Genomic DNA, 10,684 nt, shown 5'->3' on the forward strand with positions numbered 1-10,684 from the left:
TGGAACTGTTGTTCCAACAACCATCTATTTTTGCCCCTCAGCTCCGGGAAGATTAGTCGGATAAAACCAAGACGCTTTCGTTTACTATCTTACTATTTCATAAATAGATAATAAAAAAAGAATAAGGGATGGGATTTGCTAACTTTTTCTCAAAGGTTGAGTGAAGTAACGAGACTTTTTATTGGGTTAGATGCTCCTCGTTAGGTCAGAGGTTACTAAATAGTACTTAAACGTGCATTTATAGCCTTAGTGACTTCACGACCAATGGAGAGAAAAATAATCATATATGAGGAGAAGTATTTATTCTAAAGTCATGGAATTCTGTAGATCATACACTTCTGAGATGTTACAATGTTTCACCTGCCCATGTCATTATTCTACCAAAGCAAATATTTGTATGACTTTATTGATCATTCGTTATATAAACAAGTCATCCCTGACGGTGGTACTCCATCAGATATTTCCATCTGCTGCTTAAATCATCCGGTATCGGTGACATTCTTCTATAACTGGGAGTTTATATGGTCGCGTCTCAGGTACAGATGGTCATCATGAGGTGAGGGTCTCAGATGCAGATGGTCATCATAAGGTGAGGGTCTCAGGTGCAGATGGTCATCATGAGGTGAGAGTCTCAGATGCAGATGGTCATCATGAGGTGAGGGTCTCAGGTGCAGATGGTCATCATGAGGTGAGGGTGGAGACGTTCTCTACCTGAAGCAGTGCAACACTCAGGAGCTCGAGGCCCAGCACGAGCAGACTGATAGTGTGTCCGCCAAGTAGCACGGCGAACATGCCCTGTAGTGCATGAATGATGCTTTGTAAGCGACCTAAGAACTGTGACTTATATGTCATATACAATTGTCATTTAGATAATCAACGTTACAGATTCTCATGTTATATTATATATTTTCTCTACTGAATCAAAACCAAAATTACTTTACCCAGACATTACTGAGGGCGAGAGAGGTGCTGACTGCAGTCTTAGTTGGAGGATTATCACAATAAGAGACGTTTGGCATGACGGTCTCCATCCAGTGGTAGTAGAGACCCGTCTGTGTTATCCACTTGATTCTGTGAGGAATAAAGTAATCTTACAATTCACATGAGTCTCTACATGATGCTCTCTTACTGACAATAAATGAAAACAAAATGACAAATGAAGGAGACAAAGGCTGCTATTAAACTGTTAAATCGCTAGCTAATGATATCATTACCCTGCCATGACGCTAACAACCTGCTACGATGCTATTACCCTGCTTGGCTGCTATCATCCTGCTATGATGCCATGATCACGTTATGATGCTATGACCCTGCTATGCAGCCATTACCCTGCTATAATGCTGTGACCCTGCTATGCAGCTATTACTCTGCTATAATGCTATGACACTGCTAAGCTTAATTCTTAATAGTTTTCAGAGTGTAAATCCTTCAAGATTCCTTAATGCGATCTGTTAATACTATTTTTGAATGTTATTTATAAATCAGATTAACATTTCTGCACAAACGATCCGTTAATAAGAAATCAGCTTATAAAACTTTGTGTACTTTCTGGATTCGTTTTTGTATGCACGTGATTTTTATGTCTCCCGGGTATGTTTCAAGATCGTGTTGTATGCTCTAAATCTAAGGTGAAAAAAATATCTGATCTTAAAATGTGGAGACGCATATTACATCCGTTATCATGCTGACAAATTTCCCTACAGCTCAAGGTTGGTGAGCTGCAAAAAAGACACATTTAGCTGGAATAATGTGCTGTCAACACGCGTTATAATCTGTAGGTAAGCAAAACGTGGTGAAAGCGAAACGACAGTTTGAAAGTATCACACCAAAGTTTAATTATTGTGCTGATGAAGCTAAGACTCGCATATCTGTATAACGAACTTCAGAGGCAATGTTTCCATCATCGTCACTGAGAGCTATACAGTTGTATATGATGGCATATTTGCCTCTTCTTAATCTATTTCATTCTTCCCGTTTTCTGATCAAATTGTATGGATTCACTAAATCATACATGAATCTTTCTGTCACACCGAACTAGAATATGAAATATATTCTTATAATTTTAGACCCGAGGTCTATAACAAAGGATAACAGAAAATCACTGGACGTTGTATCGATGAAGAATAATGAGGGTAATATTTGTCGCTTCCCGCGTCAGCAAGGTAGCGCCAGAAAACAGACAAAGAATCACCCAACCCCTCATACGCACACAGGTATACAGACACGCACATACACGTAGATATACAAGAGAGAATGTTGCGGTGAAGAGAGTGGTGAGAGTAAGTGAGCTTGGTAAGGAGATTTGTATGAGGAAGTACCAGGAGAGACTGAGTGCTGAATGGAAAAAGGTGAGAGTGAATGACAGGGTCCCAGGTTCGATCTTGGCTGTTGGACTTTTGTATGTTATAAGATGGTGCACGTTCCTATGCACTCTGTTCGTATATATATATATATATATATATATATATATATATATATATATATATATATATATACATATATATATATATATATATATATATATATATATATATATATATATATATATATATATATATATATATATATATATATATATATATATATATATATATATATATATATATATATATATATATTTCTTATTTATCTTATTTTGCTTTGTCGCTGTCTCCCGCGTTTGCGAGGTAGCGCAAGGAAACAGACGAAAGAAATGGCCCAACCCACCACCGTACACATGTATATACACACACGTCCACACACGCAAATATACATACCTATACATCTCAATGTACACATATATATACACACACAGACACATACATATATACCCATGCACACAGTTCACACTGTCTGCCTATATTCATTCCCATCGCCACCCCGCCACACATGGAATACCATCCCCCTCCCCCCTCATGTATGCGGGGTAGCGCTAGGAAAAGACAACAAAGGCCTCATTCGTTCACACTCAGTCTCTAGCTGTCATGCAATAATGCCCGAAACCACAGCTCCCTTTCCACATCTAGGCCCCACACAGCTTTCCATGGTTTACCCCAGACGCTTCACATGCCCTGATTCAATCCACTGACAGCACTTCAACCCCGGTATACCACATCGATCCAATTCACTCTATTCCTTGCCCTCCTTTCACCCTCCTGCATGTTCAGGCCCCGATCACACAAAATCTTTTTCACTCCATCTTTCCACCTCCAATTTGGTCTCCCTCTTCTCCTCGTTCCCTCCACCTCCGACACATATATCCTCTTGGTCAATCTTTCCTCACTCATTCTCTCCATGTGACCAAACCATTTCAAAACACCCTCTTCTGCTCTCTCAACCACGCTCTTTTTATTTCCACACATCTCTCTTACCCTTACGTCACTTACTCGATCAAACCACCTCACACCACACATTGTCCTCAAACATCTCATTTCCAAAACATCCACCCTCCTGCGCACAACTCTATCCATAGCCCACGGCTCGCAACCATACAACATTGTTGGAACCACTATTCCTTCAAACATACCCATTTTTGCTTTCCGAGATAATGTTCTCGACTTCCACACATTCTTCAAGGCTCCCAGAATTTTCGCCCCCTCCCCCACCCTATGATCCACTTCCGCTTCCATGTTTCCATCCGCTGCCAGATCTACTCCCAGATATCTAAAACACCTCACTTCCTCCAGTTTTTCTCCATTCAAACTCACCTCCCAATTGACTTGACCCTCAACCCTACTGTACCTAATAACCTTGCTCTTATTCACATTTACTCTTAACTTTCTTCTTTCACACACTTTACCAAACTCAGTCACCAGCTTCTGCAGTTTTCACATGAATCAGCCACCAGCGCTGTATCATCAGCGAACAACAACTGACTCACTTCCCAAGCTCTCTCATCCACAACAGACTTCATACTTGCCCCTCTTTCCAAAACTCTTGCATTCACCTCCCTAACAACCCCATCCATATACAAATTAAACAACCGTGGAGACATCACACACCCCTGCCGCAAACCTACATTCACTGAGAACCAATCACTTTCCTCTTTTCCTACACGTACACATGCCTTACATCCTCGATAAAAACTTTTCACTGCTTGTAACAACTTGCCTCCCACACCATATATTCTTAATACCTTCCACAGAGCATCTCTATCAACTCTATCATATGCCTTCTCCAGATCCATAAATGCTACATACAAATCCATTTGCTTTTCTAAGTATTTCTCACATACATTCTTCAAAGCAAACACCTGATCCACACATCCTCTACCACTTCTGAAACCACACTGCTCTTCCCCAATCTGATGCTCTGTACATGCCTTCACCCTCTCAATCAATACCCTCCCATATAATTTGCCAGGAATACTCAACAAACTTATACCTCTGTATATATTTCTTTCATACTATTCACCTTTTCCAGCGTTAGCGAGATAGCGTTAAGAACAAAGGACTGAGCTTTTGAGGAAATATATATTCATAAGAGTTCAAGTGAAAAATGTAACACTATAAGCTCCCAAGTTCACTTTCATGTAATAATCACATCATCAGGGGAGAACACAAAATAAATATAACATTAAGTTGACATAAAACGAAGAGACGTAGCTGGGAGACCATTTGGTAAACATGCGATTGTCCAAGACGGACAACGAGCACATCATAAAATTTTACAAATCTTAACAACAATAAAGTTATCTAATTTGTACAGACCATCACTCATATCAAGATTATAATTCTTTTTGTATTTGATATTAGAAGATTGAATAACATTTATTGTGGTAATAGAGTCAGAGTTAATAGCTGAGATGGCATTACTACAGTCAATACAATTATCATAGTTTTTAACGTGATTAAACAAGGCATTTGATTCTTGTCCCGTTCTTATACTATACTTATGTTGTTTAAGTCTAACAGAAAGATCCTTGCCAGTCTGCCAAACATAAAACTTATCACAATTTCTACATGGTTCTTTATAGATGCACCCAGGAGAATTTTCTGGTGAATTCCTGAATAAGATATTCTTTATAGTATTATTGTTCCTGAAGGCAACATTTATATTAAAGGATTTAAGCAACATGGGAAGTAAAGCAAAATTGTTATCAAAAGGGAGAACTAAAAGATTCTTGATGTCAATGGGGGGTTTGGGCTCAACTCTGTAAAATGATTTCTTTGCTAACTTAAGGGATTTATCCATGAAACATATAGGGTATTTTGACTTATATCCAATAGAATATATCTAATCGAACTCATCATCAATATACTCTGGAATGCAAATACGTAATGCCCTAAGGAACATAGATTGAAATGATGATAATTAAACTCTATCATGTTGAGACCAGTAATAATAGATATCTGGGCATACATTGGTAAGTTGTCCGTATATGCTAAATTTAAACTTGTTTTCCTTGCCTAGGGTTCATGCAATCTGAAAATGGTAACATACCATTATTTGCATTTTCTAAAGTAAATTTGACGGAGGGTACTAAATTCTTAAGTAAGGGGAGAAATGTTTGCAAATTTTCATTTGTTGGCCAAACACAAAGAACATCATCGACATACCTAAACCAAATTGCATTAGAAGGTAAGATATCATTTAGCAATTTTGTTTCAAAAAATTCCATATAAGGACTATTTAGTACAGGTGAGACAGGGTTACCCATTGCCATTGTACATGCCATTGTATATATATATATACACATATAATGTACTGAAAGGTGCAACTGCAGAGATATCTAATCATTATCTTGTGGAGCGCAAGGTGAAGATTTGTACAAGTTTTCAGAAAATAAGAAAGTTGTGGCAACGAGAGTGGTGAGAATAAGTGAGCTTGGGAAGGAGACTTGTGTGAGGAAGTACCAGGAGAGACTAAGTACAGAATGGAAAAAGGTGAGAACAAAGGACGTAAGGGGAGTTAGGGAGGAATGGGATGTCTGTAGGGAAGCAGTAATGGCTTGTGCAAAAGATGCTTGTGGCATGAGAAGCGTGGGAGGTGGGCAGATTAGAAAGAGTAGTGAGAAGTGGGAGGAAGAAATAAGATTATTAGTGAAAGAAAAGAGAGAGGCATGTGGCAGATTTTTGCAGTTAAATAATGCAAATGAGTGGGAGATGTATAAAAGAAAGAGGCAAGAGTTCAAGAGAAAGGTGCAAGAGGTGAAAAAGAGAGCAAACGAGAGTTTGGGTGATTATATATATATATATCATATATATATATATATATATATATATATATATATATATATATATATATATATATATATATATATATATATATATATATATATATATATATATATATATATATATATTATCCCTGGGGATAGGGGAGAAAGAATACTTCCCACGTATTCCCTGCGTGTCGTAGAAGGCGACTAAAAGGGAAGGGAGCGGGGGGCTGGAAATCCTCCCCTCTCGTTTTTTTTAAATTTTCCAAAAGAAGGAAGAGAAAAGGGGGCCAGGTGAGCATATTCCCTCAAAGGCCCAGTCCTCTGTTCTTAACGCTACCTCGCTATCGCGGGAAATGGCGAATAGTGTGAAAAAAAAAAAAAAAAAATATATATATATATATATATATATATATATATATATATATATATATATATATATATATATATATATATGTATATATATATATATATATATACATATATATATATATATATATATATATATATATATATATATATATATATATATATATATATATATATATATATATATATATATATATATATATATATATATATATATTATTTCATTTTTTATTTTGCTTTCTCGCTGTCTCCCGCGTTTGCAAGGTAGCGCAAGGAAACAGACATAAGAAATGGCCCAACCCACCCCCATACACATGTATATACATACACGTCCACACACGCAAATATACATACCTATACATCTCAATGTACACATATATATACACACACAGACACATACATATATACCCATGCACACAATTCACACTGTCTGCCTTTATTCATTCCCATCGCCACCTCGCCCCACATGGAATACCATCCCCCTCCGCCCTCATGTGTGCGAGGTAGCGCTAGGAAAAGACAACAAAGCCCCTATTCGTTCACACTCAGTCTCTAGCTGTCATACAATAATGCACGAAACCACAGCTCCCTTTCCACATCCAGGCCCCACACAACTTTCCATGGTTTACCCCAGACGCTTCACATGCCCTGATTCAATCCACTGACAGCACGTCAACCCCGGTATACCACATCGATCCAATTCACTCTATTCCTTGCCCGCCTTTCACCCTCCTGCATGTTCAGGCCCCGATCACTCAAAATCTTTTTCACTCAATGAATGTAGGTTTGCGGCAGGGGTGTGTGATGTCTCCATTGTTGTTTAATTTGTTTATGGATGGGGTTGTTAGGGAGGTGAATGCAAGATTATTGGAAAGAGGGGCAAGTATGAAGTCTGTTGTCAATGAGAGAACTTGGGAAGTGAATCAGTTGTTATTCGCTGATGATACATCGCTGGTGGATGATTCATGTAAGAAACTGCAGAAGCTGGTGACTGAGTTTGGTAAAGTGTGTGAAAGAGAAGACTTGTGTGAGAAAGTACCTGGAGAGACTGAGTACAGAATGGAAAAAGGTGAGAACAAAGGAGGCAAGGGGAGTGGGGGAGGAATGGGATGTATTTAGGGAAGCAGTGATGGCTTGAGCAAAAGATGCTTATGGCATAAGAAGCGTGGGAGGTGGGTTGATTAGAACGGATAGTGAATACTGGAATAAAGAAGTAAGATTATTAGTGAAAGAGAAGAGAGAGGCATTTGGACGATTTTTGCAGGGAAAAAATGCAAATGAGTAGGAGATGTATAAAAGAAAGAGACAGGAGGTCAAGAGAAAGGTGCGAGAGGTGAAAAAGAGGGCAAATGAGAGTTGGGGTGAGAGAGTATCACTAAATTTCAGGGAGACTAAAAAGATGTTTTGGAAGGAGGTAAAGTGCGTAAGACAAGGGAGCAAATGGGAACTTCAGTGAAGGGGGCTAATGGGGAGGAGATAACAAGTAGTGGTGATGTGAGAAGGAGATGGAGTGAGTATTTTGAAGGTTTGTTGAAGGTGTTTGATGATAGAGTGGCAGACATAGGGTGTTTTGGTCGAGGTGGTGTTCAAAGTGAGACGGTTAGGGAAAATGATTTGGTAAACAGAGAAGAGGTAGTAAAAGCTTTGCGGAAGACGAAAGCCAGCAAGGCTGTAGGTTTGGATGGTATTGCAGTGAAATTTATTAAAAAAGGGAGTGACTGTATTGTTGACTGGTTGGTAAGGTTATCTAATGTATGTATGATTCATGGTGAGGTGCCTAAGGATTGGAGGAATGCGTGCATTGTGCCATTGTACAAAGAAAAAGGGGATAAGAGTGAGTGCTCAAGTTACAGAGGTATAAGTTTGTTGAGTATTCCTGGTAAATTATATGGGAGGGTATTGATTGAGAGGGTGAAGGCATGTACAGAGTATCAGATTGGGGAAGAGCAGTGTGGTTTCAGAAGTGGTAGAGGATGTATGGATCAGGTGTTTGCTTTGAAGAATGTATGTGAGAAATACTTAGAAAAGTAAATGGATTTCTATGTAGCATTTATGGATCTGGAGAAGGCATATGATAGAGTTGATAGAGATTCTCTGTGGAAGGTACTAAGAATATATGGTGTGGGAGGCAAGTTGTTAGAAGCCGTAAAAAGTTTTTATCGTGCACGTAAGGCATGTATTCGTGTAGGAAGAGAGGAAAGTGATTGGTTCTCTGTGAATGTAGATTTGCGGCAGGGGTGTGTGATGTCTCTATGGTTGTTTAATCTGTTTATGGATGGGGTTGTTAGGGAGGTGAATGCAAGAGTTTTGGAAAGAGGGGCAAGTATGCAGTCTGTTGGGGATGAGAGGTGTGGAAGAAGAAAGTTAAGAGTAAATGTGAATAAGAGCAAGGTTATTAGGTACAGTAGGGTTGAGGGTCAAGTCAATTGGGAGGTAAGTTTGAATGGAGAAAAACTGAAGGAAGTAAAGTGTTTTAGATATCTGTGAGTGGATCTGGCAGCGGATGTAAGCGGAAGTGAATCATAGGGTGGGGGAGGGGGCGAAAATCCTGGGAGCCATGAAGAATGTGTGGAACTCGAGAACATTATCTCCCGAAAGCAAAAATAGCTATGTTTGAAGGAATAGTGGTTCCAACAATGTTGTATGGTTGCGAGGCGTGGGCTATGGATAGAGTTATGCGCAGGAGGATGGATGAGCTGGAAATGAGATGTTTGAGGACAATGTGTGGTGTGAGGTGGTATGATCGAGTAAGTAACGTAAGAGTAAGAGAGATGTGTGGAAATAAAAAGAGCGTGGTTGAGAGAGCAGAAGAGGGTGTTTTGAAATGGTTTGGGCACATGGAGAGAATGAGTGAGGAAAGATTGATCAAGTGGATATATGTGTCGGAGGTGGAGGGAACGAGGAGAAGAGGGAGACCAAATTGGAGGTGGAAAGATGGAGTGAAAAAGATTTTGTGTGGTCTGGGCCTGAACATGCAGGAGGGTGAAAGGAGGGCAAGGAATAGAGTGAATTGGAGCGATGTGGTATACCGGGGTTGACGTGCTGTCAGTGGATTGAATCAGGGCATGTGAAGCGTCTGGGGTAAACCATGGAAAGCTGTGTTGGTATGTATATTTGCGTGTGTGGACGTATGTATATACATGTGTATGGGGGTGGTTTGGGCCATTTCTTTCGTCTTTTTCCTTGCGCTACCTCGCAAACGCGGGAGACAGCGACAAAGCAAGAAAAAAAAAAAAAAAAATATATATATATATATATATATATATATATATATATATATATATATATATATATATATATATATATATATATATATATATATATATATATATATATATATATATACATATGTATATATATATATTTGTATTTGTTGTTTTGTTTCCAGGTGAACTTGCCCCAGACTGGGACCAAGTCTGTTGAAGATTAGTATTAATCTATATGAAAGATTATTTCATAGTTACTCTCAGTACGTGAGGTGGTTAAGGCCAGCTTATTAGAAATACTTTGTTCGCCCAATGGTGGATCTCCTTTTAAGATATGTACTTCCATATATATGGCAGTATTGGATGCCATCCTTCTGTCCTCCCTAATATGATTGAATCAAGAATATAAAGATATATAGCAAATTGCCATAATCATGAATAACAGAAACAAGATTATCACACTAAACTTTGAATTAATTGTCTCCATGAAGACTTGTTACATGACTTAGCCTCTTCAGATTTGCGTCGACTGTTCTTGTTACTAACTGTCCTGTACACATAACTAATCCACTGTGATGAATAGCTTGCATGGAAATAAGAAATCAATATTCAGTATCAGTAAGTGACACTATGAGCGGGAAACACTGCAGTACCTCTTGCTCATGGAGGGTACCAGAGGACTGCCTTTTGGCCCGGCCATAGCGATCATGAAAGGTAGGAACACCTCTCTGGCTGCGTAGAAATCACATCGTCCTGCCGCGAGGGGAAAGAAAAATACAAGTTTTTTTGTCTCGTTAATGTTAGTGTGTAGGTGTATAATACGAAGATAATGACATTCGCTATGTCAACCACGAACTATGGGGATTATGCTATTTACCCTCTAAATTAACACAACAATCAGATTTTATTGATCTCGAGCAACAAGTAAGATCATAACTATTGATAGTATAACTCTTACTGTAACATATAA

General features: G+C 38.7%; 1 protein-coding gene across 1 annotated transcript in view; it reads right to left on the bottom strand.

Annotated features, from left to right (window-relative positions):
* Positions 1–319: 319 nt before the first annotated feature.
* The window catches only part of LOC139763335 (glutamate receptor-like), a 767,617-nt gene continuing 757,252 nt past the window's right edge, over positions 320–10,684 (bottom strand). Inside the window, exons 10-12 of the mRNA XM_071689354.1 lie at positions 10,368–10,467; positions 942–1,071; positions 320–795 (exon numbers count right to left, since the gene is read on the bottom strand). Of these exons, the coding sequence (XP_071545455.1) occupies positions 682–795; positions 942–1,071; positions 10,368–10,467 (344 nt within the window). The 3' untranslated portion in view covers positions 320–681. The remainder of the gene's footprint in view (positions 796–941; positions 1,072–10,367; positions 10,468–10,684) is intronic.

Source organism: Panulirus ornatus, chromosome 46, assembly GCF_036320965.1.
Source record: "Panulirus ornatus isolate Po-2019 chromosome 46, ASM3632096v1, whole genome shotgun sequence".
NCBI classification, from domain to species: Eukaryota; Metazoa; Arthropoda; class Malacostraca; order Decapoda; family Palinuridae; genus Panulirus; species Panulirus ornatus.